This window comes from Hypomesus transpacificus, unplaced genomic scaffold (genome assembly GCF_021917145.1).
Source record: "Hypomesus transpacificus isolate Combined female unplaced genomic scaffold, fHypTra1 scaffold_101, whole genome shotgun sequence".
In the NCBI taxonomy this organism is placed as follows: domain Eukaryota; kingdom Metazoa; phylum Chordata; class Actinopteri; order Osmeriformes; family Osmeridae; genus Hypomesus; species Hypomesus transpacificus.
The window spans coordinates 424,679-437,133 of NW_025813696.1; the positions used below are offsets into that span (position 1 = coordinate 424,679).

The 12,455-nt window shown below is 45.4% G+C and overlaps 3 protein-coding genes across 3 annotated transcripts; 1 reads left to right on the plus strand and 2 right to left on the minus strand.

Annotated features, from left to right (window-relative positions):
- Window positions 1-484: 484 nt before the first annotated feature.
- acbd7 (acyl-CoA binding domain containing 7) lies at window positions 485-2,523 on the minus strand. Its single transcript, XM_047050203.1, has 4 exons — window positions 2,415-2,523; window positions 1,275-1,392; window positions 919-981; window positions 485-719 (listed from the first exon to the last, which is right to left on the minus strand). Exons 1-4 carry the CDS (start codon window positions 2,424-2,426, stop codon window positions 646-648), a joined length of 267 nt encoding a protein of 88 aa, XP_046906159.1. The 5' UTR covers window positions 2,427-2,523; the 3' UTR covers window positions 485-645.
- Window positions 2,524-4,365: 1,842 nt separating this feature from the next.
- rpp38 (ribonuclease P/MRP 38 subunit) lies at window positions 4,366-5,905 on the plus strand. Its single transcript, XM_047050202.1, has 2 exons — window positions 4,366-4,535; window positions 4,924-5,905. The coding sequence occupies exon 2, from the start codon at window positions 4,930-4,932 to the stop codon at window positions 5,809-5,811; it is 882 nt and encodes a 293-aa protein (XP_046906158.1). The 5' UTR covers window positions 4,366-4,535; window positions 4,924-4,929; the 3' UTR covers window positions 5,812-5,905.
- Window positions 5,906-5,978: 73 nt separating this feature from the next.
- nmt2 (N-myristoyltransferase 2) lies at window positions 5,979-12,228 on the minus strand. The gene is made up of 12 exons (XM_047050201.1): window positions 12,083-12,228; window positions 11,087-11,204; window positions 10,850-10,991; window positions 10,319-10,437; window positions 10,107-10,198; window positions 9,614-9,730; window positions 9,285-9,455; window positions 9,074-9,182; window positions 8,617-8,787; window positions 8,344-8,511; window positions 8,042-8,179; window positions 5,979-7,884 (listed from the first exon to the last, which is right to left on the minus strand). Exons 1-12 carry the CDS (start codon window positions 12,190-12,192, stop codon window positions 7,864-7,866), a joined length of 1,476 nt encoding a protein of 491 aa, XP_046906157.1. The 5' UTR covers window positions 12,193-12,228; the 3' UTR covers window positions 5,979-7,863.
- Window positions 12,229-12,455: the final 227 nt, after the last annotated feature.

Here is a 12,455-nt window from a genome sequence, read left to right on the forward strand (position 1 = left end):
CCTGTACTGCTGTTTCTCCGCCATTCTTGTGCCCCTAGTCTAGCTCAGTTGTTTAGAATAGGCTACATCTGCCTAGCATTATTGAAAACTACAGTAACGCGCATTGAGTGCAGGGACACGGTACAGGTAGGTAGACAGACAGGTAGCACGTCCAGTCATTTGTCAGGGTACGGCCTAATGATTGGTTGTGTTTATTACAGTCTGATGACGCCGACAGATGTTGGATGTATTTCATATTACCGTTAAACCTCTATATGGAGCCTGCTGGTATTATTTTTTTGCGATCAAGATGGGACGTTTATTTAGGCAAAAATGACACACAAAAAATGGTTGTCAACATTGCCTACACCATCTTTAATTATTAAATTGAGTATTTTCTTTTTCTCTTCAATTTCATACTTCTGTGATGTGCACTATTTATAAGAAATCACATAACCCACATTCCAGTGTATTTATAGTATAATTAAATGAATGAACAGGGACATTACATTTGAAATGGTTTAATTATCAGTATTGGTAATGTTTATTATATCAAACAGGTGCATAGACGTTGTTCAAAAACAAAAGTGAAAGGATCTTTGACCCATAGATGAGTTGTTAACAAACGTAATCCTTAATGCGAGGAGAAGATGATCATTACCATCCTCACATCCCATATTTGCTGATAATCTCTTTAGCAAGTGCAACGTATGCTGACCTGGCATCCTCCTTGGACGTCCCTGTGAATAACAAACACGAGGGTAGGGTCAGCAGTGCTGACTCAGCATTAAATCACAGTTCTAATGGTATCTCTTTGAGCCGTGCCAAGGAACAGGCTGTATTTGGACCAGACACAGTAATAATAGGCAACAATATCATCTTCTGTGGGATGATGCATGCTGCTGTATTCACTGGAAGAAAGTTCCTGTCGTTTGTTACCTTGTCTTGAATTCCATGCCTCCCATTTGGCCTGTCCTTTCATGTCCAGCATGCCAGGTTTGTCTGGTGAAGAAAAGCAGGAGGACAGATCAGAAGACTGTGTGTGTGTGTGTGGGGGGGGGGGGAGTTCAGTATCCATGAGTGGTTGTAGTTTATAATATTCAGAATGTGATTTTCATGGTTATGGGATTGACTATATGTACCAGTACACTCCTAAAAGGGCAACATACTAAACTATCAGATACATCTGAAGGACCCTTGGAGGTACAAGATGGAGACTGAGAAGGGTCTCATGTTTCTGTAGAGCACTCCTGTAGAGCACTCCTGTAGAGCACTCCTGGATCTAGAAGAAATACCAATGTTGATGTCTCCAACGATGATCTGCTTGTATAAGCCGTACATGTTCAGTAGCTCTTGGTCAGTCGGTCGGGTCTTCACCTTCTTCACCTGTTCTGCTAGCTTCTCAAACTCAGCCTGCAAAATACCATTTGGATGTGGTGAGTGATGGATCAATAGCTCAATTTGTTTACAGTCCGCAGGATTAGATTGTGTCTTCCAGGTTAAATATTTTCATTATTCTCTATGCCAGTATCATTATCACAAAATGTACATAATACCAAAAATCAGACTTAACATTGTGAATAAGGAAGACAATGGAACTAATTTACAACTGAATGAAGACATGTCAGAATAGCCACTACAGCACAAGTGGGTGATTATGCAAGACTATGAATGCCTGATTGTGTTCACATGAATAATCTACTTTGCACAATGAATGGATCTAGGGCAATGTACTAATTACGTCAGACTGTCACCTGCAATAAGAAGCACATAAACATGATGTAGAGGAAAGACAATTACAGGGTTCTCAACCCTTACGCATTGACCGTGAGACACACGCATTCCAGCTCCTTCACACGCTCTCACGCCACACCAAGCATTTCTCATGCTGAGAAGGCAACGGTAGCCAAGTTGTCCTGCTAACGTTGTATTCATTTATGAGCTGCCTCACTCGTTAAGGCCACTAGCATGTACTACATTGTCATAAGACTTTTATCAGTATTATTAATCAATTAAAAGTTATATGTGCAATCGCTGCCTGTGCAAAAATTGAGGATGTACTGAATATTACGAATTAATGACATACTGCCTCAAATGCATCGAATAGTACCGTGTGTTTGTTTAATATAGCAAAAACCGTTTAACCGCTTGGATTCCTTTTAGTGGAATAACAACAAAACAATAGGCTACACTTCCATAGGCTACAGCCAAATGGAAGAAGATTCAAGATATCCCTAAAACAGATACAAATAAGCAGGAGTGCCCATCACATCTGCAGCTTTGAGGTCTTTTCGATTATGTTCGATTTCTAATAATGTGGTTATAATAACGGCAATCAAATTCCGCAGGTTATAGGCATGTACGGTGGACTAGAATGAATTTACAAGCAAGACACTAATTTACAAAACGGAGGATGCTGTTCGAGTCAAGATTACCTGAAGTGACATATTACCCGGTCCAACTGGAAGTGTATCTGCGCGTTCTTGCCTGGCTGGTAAGAGCTTTGCCAGCAGCTATACAATGGGGACTGTAGAATGAAGTTATCTGCAGAGGGCAGAGAGAAATGTGATTGGCTACTACTTTAGAGCAACGCCACGCCCATGTCAAGTGAAAATATTTGTTCAACCTTTCAAAACCTATTTTTTGACAAAAAAAAGAAAAATCGTTGACATCTTTTGAATATGGATTACAAACTTTTTCGGGAAATATATTTTGGGAAATCAATGATGCTTTGATTACAATTCTTATAACATATTTAAAACAAATATTTTCGAAAAAATATTATATAAAATATATTTTCGAAAAGAACATCGTTTTGAAAGGTTTCATCAAAACATCATTGATGGGTACTGGACCCTGCTATACTCTACTGTACTCTATTGTTGTACTCTGATTTAGGCTTCTCTGTTCTCCTCTCCCCCCTCCTCTCTCTTCAACTGTGTGTGAACAGTTTCGAAAAGTTGAAAAACAAGTTTGCATCATTGATGAGCACTTGATGAGGACTTGACTGTACCCTGATCAGAGTACTACTCTGTTTTAGGCTTCTCTGTTCTCCTAAGACTTTTCACATGAATCTGACGCCATCCACCAAGCCAAAACCCATAGGCGGAAATCCCGGGGGGATAGGGGGGACACGATGCACTGTTGCACTTTGCTGATTATGGATGGTGCTTTTTTACGTTTCAAAAGATTGCGAACCCTGCCCTTGGTCCCACAATGGTTTGATCCACAGGCCCCCCAGCCCTCAGCAGTGGCATGTGATGTGTGTGAAAATCTGACAGAATCTGTTTATGTTGTTGGTGGCTGATATCCAATAGTTGTAACAAAGGATTGGTTTGAAAATTTATTTCTACCACTAAAAACACTAAAAACATTCACAACTGTCACCATTTTCACTGCATTGGTCACTATGTTAGCTGGCTAGCTAAGTAACATCAACCTGCTGTTTGAATAGAGTCAGTGAGAGAAGCTAGCAAAGTAGTGTTCCTTATCTGGCAAGGTGACTGAGTGTCTACAGTCTGAAATGCACGTAGCTAACGTGGTTAATCCAGTTAATCGCACCATAGCGATTTCACTTTATGTTGGCAGGGTTCACACACACTAGCTGCATGTGCATAGCTAACAAACCAATGGAACAAACATTAGCTATATAGCACCTATTCCATTAATGTGGCGTCATCAAAAGATGGAAACTTTGCTATCGTCAGTTTAATCCAAGATCAGCACGTATAGTTGTAGTTCTTCGAAGTCCCTTTGGCATGGTTAGTTATAGCGATACACGGAATAGAACTACACTCTACCATTGTCATAATGATCTTAAATGGTATAGTTGCAAAAGCTAAATCGTCTTTAGGGACTTTGAAGCACCTGTGTGCTGATCTGGAGTAAACTGCATGGCGATAGCAAAGATTATAGCAAATACCACACGGAATTGGGGCACGCTAGGTCTGCAAATTCAGCTATTCTGGGAAGCCAAAACAGGAATTATATTAAAGTGACAAAAGGTTGCAGTTTACATTGTGTAAATGGTGAACTCATACAGCTGTTAATCTTTGTAAATCCAATGAGTTTCACCTGTCCAAGCTAACTGGCTAGCTACCTGGTAAATCGAAGCCCATAGAAGAATGATAATAAATGATAGAAGCCCATCTCAATGTAGAATATGTGTTACTGCAGTAGACTGATTTTGGTGTGTCCCCCCCCCCCCCCCCCCCCCCCCCCCCCCCCCCCCAAGCTGATGGCAGATTTTCCCCACTGCCAAAACCCAGTGGTCTTGTTGATGCGTCAAATCTTTCAACTAGATGATATTACTAAAATACATTACTGTTGAGCAATGGTGTAAATTTTTCAGGATTATCTGTTCAAACGAACCAGTTGTGTGACCGAATCTTGCCTGCCATTAATTGAAATGCAGTTTCGAAGTTGCTGAATGTGGCCGTAGTAGGCTACACCGCGGAGCTGCGCAGGAACCTATATTTAATACACCAAACATGGCTGCGCCCTGTGTGCAGTGAGTAGGAGCTTTTCCAGCGTGAGATTCAGACAGAGTGCAGCAGGTAAATTAAAATGTATTCTTAACTGAATGATACTAATCCGTTTAACAGCGTTTGAGAACTGTAATAAGGCTACTATTGATAACCGTTTGTCTCTATCCCTGCCCATCTCAATTTGTGGTTTCTAGCGCAGCTGGCAAACCGTAGTCGCTCGCTAGCCGAAGTTAACTTAACTACCTAATTACTATAACAGAGACCCATACCTGGTGCTATTTCAAGAGCATTGCTGCTTATATTAAGTTATCTTTCAGTAAGGCTCTTTTATTTAAGAGCCTAAGGTGAGAGAAATTGCTCTGTATCCAATTTCTCTTATGTCCTAAATATGGCAACGCTGTTTTGAAGAGCACAAGTGTTAGGCTACCTTATTTGACCTACTCAATGTTTATTCCAGATAACAATGGCCACTCCAGGAAAACTGTCGAAAAAGGGGCGCAAAAAGCTACTTCAGGCAAAGACCTCCCTCAGCATCCCCTACAGCCTATCATGGAGCCCCCTTCCTCAGAACAGCATGCACTACATCCTGAACACACTGACGGACAAACTGAAAGCTGTGGGCCTGGAGAAGAAGGAAGCCAAGGGGCCCCGCCGGTGGAAGAAGGGAGACGAGGCATCTCAGTCAGGGTCTGAGGAGACGGGTCCTCCAGAGAAGTCCAGCCGTGGTTGGACAGACAAGGCTGCCAGGAGGCAGCTGGCTGTGGGCATCAATGAAGTCACCAAGGCCTTGGAGAGGAATGAACTCCGGCTGGTGCTTGTGTGCAAATCGGCACAGCCAGCTCACATGACCAGCCACCTGGTGGCGCTGGCCAGCACCAGACGGGTGCCGGCCTGCCAGGTTCCCCGTCTGAGCGACAGTGTTGCTCGGCCGCTGGGTTTGAAGAGCATTCTGGCGCTGGGGTTCAGGCGTGGGAACGAGCTGGAGGATGAACTGTTTTCTGATACGGTTGACGCCATTATACCCAGAGTACCCCCACACAATGTTGCCTGGTTACCAGATACGTTGCCGAGTGACGCAGGTGAATGGAGAATAGAGAAGGGGGACACAGGGGAGGGGAAGGGAGTGAAACGTAAGGTTGAGGATGAGAGCAGGGAGATGGGTACAGGTCTGAAGGGGCAGGACAGGGGTGAGGTGAAGGGGCAGGACAGGGGTGAGGTGAAGGGGCAGGACAGGGGTCCAGAGCAGATGGAATCTGCAACCTTGGTTCTACAGCCTCTCAAAGTTAAAAAGGTTATTCCCAATCCATCCAAAATAAGAAAACAAAAGCGAAAGAGACTTGTATAACCTGAGTTTGTAAAGATGATAATTTTTTGGGACCCATTTCTTAGAGTTGTGTTTTTGCCTGTAAAACTGTAAGGGGGGGGGGGAGAATGTGATCCTTGGCACACATTAAAATGATGACAGATTCAAACTGGATCCTTTTTAAAGTCATGAGTTTATTCAATCAAATATCCATGCTGGTATAACTGACGTGTTTGTAACAGAGTGTTTGGATGAAGTCTAAACAGTGCTGGTTCTGCAGTTCTACCGCCTGGAATGGACTTCAATACAAATATTGTTCTTCAATTAGAGAAAGCTCCATGTTTTTTCTTCTTCAAAACGACACATTTTGATATAGTTAAAAACAACTTCTCTTCAATAAGGCAAGTGCTTGGAGGAGCTCTCACCGTAGTAGAGGGTTAGGTTTAGCGCCAGCCCTCATGGCATCGGCACTGTATCAAAACAGCCTCATGCTCAAATTCATACAAGCAGCTTAACACAAACATGACAGAACTTACATCACTAAGGTGCCCCTGTGGTAACTACATCTGTCAGCTTGTGAAACTGCAGGGCTCAATGCTCATCAATTCAGCAGTGTTAATGTTTGCAGTCTCCCGGAGGTCCACCGGCTCCTGGAGCTGCAGTGGCGGTTTCCCCTGCCTCGCACCAGGCTTCTACTGCCAAGTTTACAAAGGAAGTGAATGAAACGACAAGTATGGTCAAATGGGAATGTAAAGAGCTGGGACAGTAGTGGAGCTGGACCCAGACTGGACCTGTCACTTTCACAAAGCTGCACATCAACACGTAAAGCAAGCGCCTGCCCATGACTAGTGGGTCAGGGATAAAGAAAAGGTTTTCCAACATAAACTATCATTATTTTCAAGACCTGTCTTTTTAACTTGACATGGATGACCCAGTCGTGCTTCAAGAAGCCAAGTTCTCCTCAGAGGGACCCGACAGATGTGTCAGGATCCTACACAGCATCCTCACGCTCTGTTACACAAGGAGCTGCCCAAGACTATCCAAGTCTAATACTGCCAGCTGAATTCAGTATTTAGGGTTTTACAAAAACTGAAAGACAGAACAGGTATTGTGTCATACAACAAGTAACATAAAGCACAATTCTAAATATCAGAATTGTGTGAAACAGGGGGGGCATTCTCACGTTTGCTGGTAGCCACAAAAAAATGATTTTTTGTTTTGTTTTCAACACAATTGCATCCTGCCTCATATTTGTCAAGACACAGTATCATTTGAAAACCTATACATCAGAACAAAGAAAACACTCAATAAAAATGCACCTGGTATTAAAGGAGCCATTTGCTCGATTAAGAACTCAAGAATTGTGCTTCAATAATGCAATACATTCTTTCTAAAAAACAAACATTAAAACCGCTTCTTCCAAACTGTTCATAGGAACAGTAAACAACATCTAAACTAGTTATAAAGAAAATGCTTTGGATCTGTTCTGTCAACACTCCGGCCCTTTACTACAGGAATACATATGATCTGGCATTACATGTACAGGGGACTACATTTCTGCTTTCTCAAACTGACAAAAACCATGTGATTCTTTTGGGATGCAAGTCTGTTCTTCCTTGTTGCGTGCGTGAGTGCACATGGCTGTCTGTAAGTTGATGTATGTGTACATGCTTACTTACATACTCTGAAAGTGTGAATGGTTTTTTGTGTGTGTATTTGAAGTGCTGTCCGAGTGTGTGTGTGTTTTAAGTACTGTATGAGTGTGTGTGTTTTAAGTACTGTATTGAGTGTGTGTGTGTGTTTTAAGTACTGTATGGTCTCAGTATCTCAGGCAGAGCATAATTTCACATTCAAGATATTGATGAGTTATCATTTGCGTATGAGAGAATGGTTTCCATGACACCAACATAAGCTTGGAGAGCTTCTCCAAAAGACAGGCTGTCCATCACTGCTCTGGAGTCGTCCTGTGGAGATCAGGAACAACTGTGTCCTGGTTGGGAAAAGTCTGATGTCGGAACTGATGATTGACCTGCAGACCAGTGTGTAGCAGCCCACACCAGCCTTGTTACTGTAGTACCACCCACAGCAGCCTTGTTACTGTAGTACCAGGCCGACCTGACATGGAGAGAAAGAACATTAGGGGTAAGAGAGACAGCTGAACACAACACAGAAGACAGGTGGAAGGTTCTGATCTGACATGATCCTATGAACCCATCCATGCATTCTTTCCTTCACAGTAATGTGAGGTATTCCAGCGGTGAGATGGACACACCTTCTCAGGGTCCATGGGAGGGCATCTCCAGTTGTAGAGGTAATACTGCAGGTTCCCGTCTCCAATGCCAAACTTGAGCTTCTCCAGGAACACCTTGTTCTCCATCAGGTCCAGAGCATTGAACACATCAAAGCCTTTCTGTGGAAAACACACAATCACTCTCTTTATATAGATTTTATGACAATTATAGCAAGTTCCTTCTAGAACAATCATAAGACACGTGTTTTAACTCATGTTGGTGAGTAGGGTGTCTGTGGTGCCACTCTTCCTGACTGTGTGTGTGTTTGTGTTGGGGGCTGTACCAGTTTGGCCAGTATCAGTGCGTCGTTCATCAGCTCCAGCAGAGGAGTGTGTGTGTGGACGGTGTAGAAGGAGTAGGCTGCCTTCAGGCTCCTGTGGAGCGGGTGGTGCATCACCGTGGAGGGCAGGGTGTAGAAGCTGGTGAAGTCCGTCAACACACCACCGGCACCCTGACATGGCAGGATGGAGAAGGAGGACAAAGAGACAAAGGAAAGGACTTAATACCAGATTTATGTAAGTGTGTATTCCTTCTGCAGATAGATACAGATGTATACCTCCACCACAAACGTGTCTATGATGTTGTCCTGGGGCAGGAACCAGTGAGCCACCTCCTCCTCTCCCATAGAGGGCGCCAGCTGGAAACGCCTCAGGTGTTTCTGAAGCAGCTCTGTGAGCTGGCTCACATCCCGCCTCTCCATGGGCCGGAGCCCTGGGGTCTTTGTGCTCTGTGTGGGCGGAGAGGAGGAGCTTAATAAGGAGAAAGAGGAGGAGCTTAACAAGGAGGAAGGGGAGGAGCTTAACAAGGAGGAAGGGGAGGAGCTTAACAAGGAGGAAGGGGAAGAGCTTAACAAGGAGGAAGGGGAAGAGCTTAACAAGGAGGAAGGGGAGGAGCTTAACAAGGAGGAAGGGGAAGAGCTTAATAAGGAGGTGGAGGATCTCCGAGCAACATACAGTTAAGTGATTGAATGATATCAAGACTTGTGTGAACGAGTGTTCAGTGTGTCTGCTTACATCTGGTAGTCTGTAGAGTTTCATGGTTCGCTGCAGGGTCATGTTTCTGCTCAGGTGGGAGAACTTGACCTCCACTAGCTTCCTGGGATTCAGAGACCGATGCCAGTACCTACAAACACAAACACAGCCCACGCACACACAGAAAGAGACATTGTAGACCGCTGAAGTCCCCCTTGAGAAAAGGCTCCAGAGTATTGAACAGTGTGAGTACCTGCATGTGGACACGGGCTTGGGCAGGACCACTCCTGCAGTGTAGACAGCCTGGAAGATCCCCTCTAAGTTGACCCTCCTGGTGATCTCTCTGATCAGGACTGGAGCCACACGCTTCGAACGCAGCTTCTTGTGGACGCACAGGAAGTTGATCTCTACCATACTCTTTAACCTGGGAATGTCAGGGGAGACAGGAAGTGGACAGGGTGATGAAGGACTTACGGGAGATGAGTACTTGAGTCAATGTTGTTTAGGAAATAAAGTTTATCTGAATATGTGTACAGTAACCATGGCTGTATAAGGGTAGTGGTGTGTGTGCGATGCACTCACATGTCATAGATGTGGATGTCAGCAGGAGTAGCACTGATGAAGCCCACCAGCTTCTTGTTAGAGGACACTCTCACTCCACAGTGCCACTGAGGTAGCCAGCCAGGGGGACGCAGCGCCCTGTGGGACGCACACAGGTGAGACACACAGGTGAGATGCACACAGGTGAGATGCACACAGGTGAGAGGCACACAGGTGAGACACACAGGTGAGACACACACAGGTGAGACACACACAGGTGAGACACACACAGGTGAGACACACACAGGTGAGATGCACACAGGTGAGAGGCACACAGGTGAGACACACACAGGTGAGATGCACACAGGTGAGACGCACACAGGTGGGAGACACACAGGTGAGACACACACAGGTGAGACACACACAGGTGAGACACACACAGGTGAGACGCACACAGGTGGGAGACACACAGGAGAGACACACACAGGTGAGTACATACTTTGTACATGAAGGGTTAAGGTAAGGGGATTCTGACCATTTGAGGAAGTTGGGCGAGTAGTCAAATCTGAACATGTTGTCATCGTCCTCCACGTAGTTTTCATTCAACAGCGTGTACAACTCCTTCAGCTGAGAGAGAGACACAAGAAGAGATGGTCAAAAAGTGAACGAGAGAGTTAACTATAAGGTGTCTGTTTGCATGTAGACTGTGTCTAAATGCATAGGGAGCCACAGAGAGTGAACACAGACCACATCTGCACTGCTGAGGTCCAGCGTGTCCCACATGAAGCCCTGAGGGAGGGAGTACGGCTCCTGCCTCATGTGCTCCTTGTCTGCTTCAATGGGCCCATGGCTGGTCACCACCTCATCTGCAGGAACACATACCAGCCAGTCACAACCAGCCAGTCACAACCAGGCAGCCCCAACCAGCCAGTCACAACCAGGCAGCCCCAACCAGCCAGTCACAACCAGCCAGTCACAACCAGCCAGTCACAACCAGGCAGCCCCAACCAGCCAGTCACAACCAGCCAGTCACAACCAGCTAGTGACAACCAGGCAGTCACAACCAGCCAGTCACAACCAGCCAGTCACAACCAAGGACTCTCCAGCAGGCAGCAGTAGAGAGTCCTATTGACGGGGGAGTTAGTTCCAGCACTATGAGACCTGTCTCCTGCATGAAGAGCAACACCATGTCTGCTAGTTCCTGTATTCAGAGGTGCCGTGTGTGACTCATCCATGACGTGTACCCCTGTCACCGTCCCCTCGCTTGGTCCAACCTACTGAGTTTGGGTACAGGCTGTGTGTCCCAAAACTGGTACTTGTGTTTGGCTGCCTCGTCGATGCTCTTGGCTGGACCCTGGCAGGACAGCAGCTCCATGGCCCTCTGAATGTCTTGGAGCTTCTGCATGGGGAGACCCGGGTTCTACAGATGGGGAAATAGGGGCACAATTTAAACACTGGTGTCTGGGCTCCACTGGAGTATAGATCCACCAGAGGTTTGTGCTCAGTCAGCATCACCTTCATCTCCTGAGAGTCGGAGGCAGAGTCAGATTTTGCTCCTCCTGAACTTGGCTTCTCTTTCTTCCTCTTCTGTTTCTTCTTTTTCTTTTTAGCTCCCAAATCTCCTCCTGGACTCCTACGTAAACACACAATACGCATTTACGTGTAACTATTCGTTAACTATTCAAATGCTGTTAGCTTAGATGCTAAATTCACCTCATCCCTATAATAAACCTGTTCACCTACACCACGTGATTGATTCTGGTACTGCGCTTGATGTAAAATAGACTGTACCACCTGACAATGAAAGCTGCACCGCGGGCTGTCATGTGGAAAACCATGGCAGTATAGTCTGACGAGATTATGCCTAACATTACAGTACTTAGCCTCAATATACTTCCATGGCTGTAGTAGCCGCCAAACGTGATGTGTGTTAGCCTTCTGATGATGATGATGGCCCGCAATGTTGTTGCTAAGCCGGCTAGCAGCACTAGCAGGTCGACCTGCGTCCAGGCGCACACATCTACACTAGACAAGAATGAGAGCCTTCTTCTCTGCATTTACGCCACCACGATAAACCACTAGGCCAGCAACAAAGCTGCAACTTGCACAAATTGCAAGTTCACTATTGGTGCATCGCAAGTGGGTGGATGATAAAGAACACCTCTGGCTGACAACAGTAACCATCATCACACAATCACTTAACTAACATTAACGTCACGCTAACCAGCGTCGCTAAGAAAGAAATGTCCGGTTATTTCCAGTTTGCCGTGGCTTTACCATAAACAACATTCATGCCTTGCCGTATACCGACACTTTAGCCAGCGTTAGCTAGTAGCGAACTAGCTTGCTAGGTAACTATGTAGCTCTGTTTTGAGCGCTAGCTTAGCTGATGCTAGTCTGGGCTAACGTAACGGCACCCCTCCATCCCCGACAGACAGAGCACAACGGATCTGGAAATGTGCTGCCCCGGACGGCTGCTTTGTTGTGTTGTGTTGGAGGAGCAATCCTCACCCTTGCATGTGTTCATTCTCCTCTTCGTTGTCCCCGTCGATACCGCAGGTGTCCTGGTCGTCCAGCTCCAAGCTCTGCTGGCTGGCTGCAGATTCGCTGTCCTCCGCCATCACGGATGAAAATGTAGAAAAAAAACTACCGTTAAAGAGGAGGAGACGAGTGGAATTAAAAACATATTCAAAGGATGAGGGGGAAACAGCGTCCTCCTGTGGTGACCGTCCTTATCGCAGGTGGACAGTTGGATAAGCAGCTACTTTGATTGCTATATTTTACATACGGTCATCTAGTTTGTTTATAAAATAAAAACTGGTTACAAGTTCTGCTTATTCTGCCCTGTCCTGGGTAACTGCCCTAGGGCCCGTATTTGAAGTCC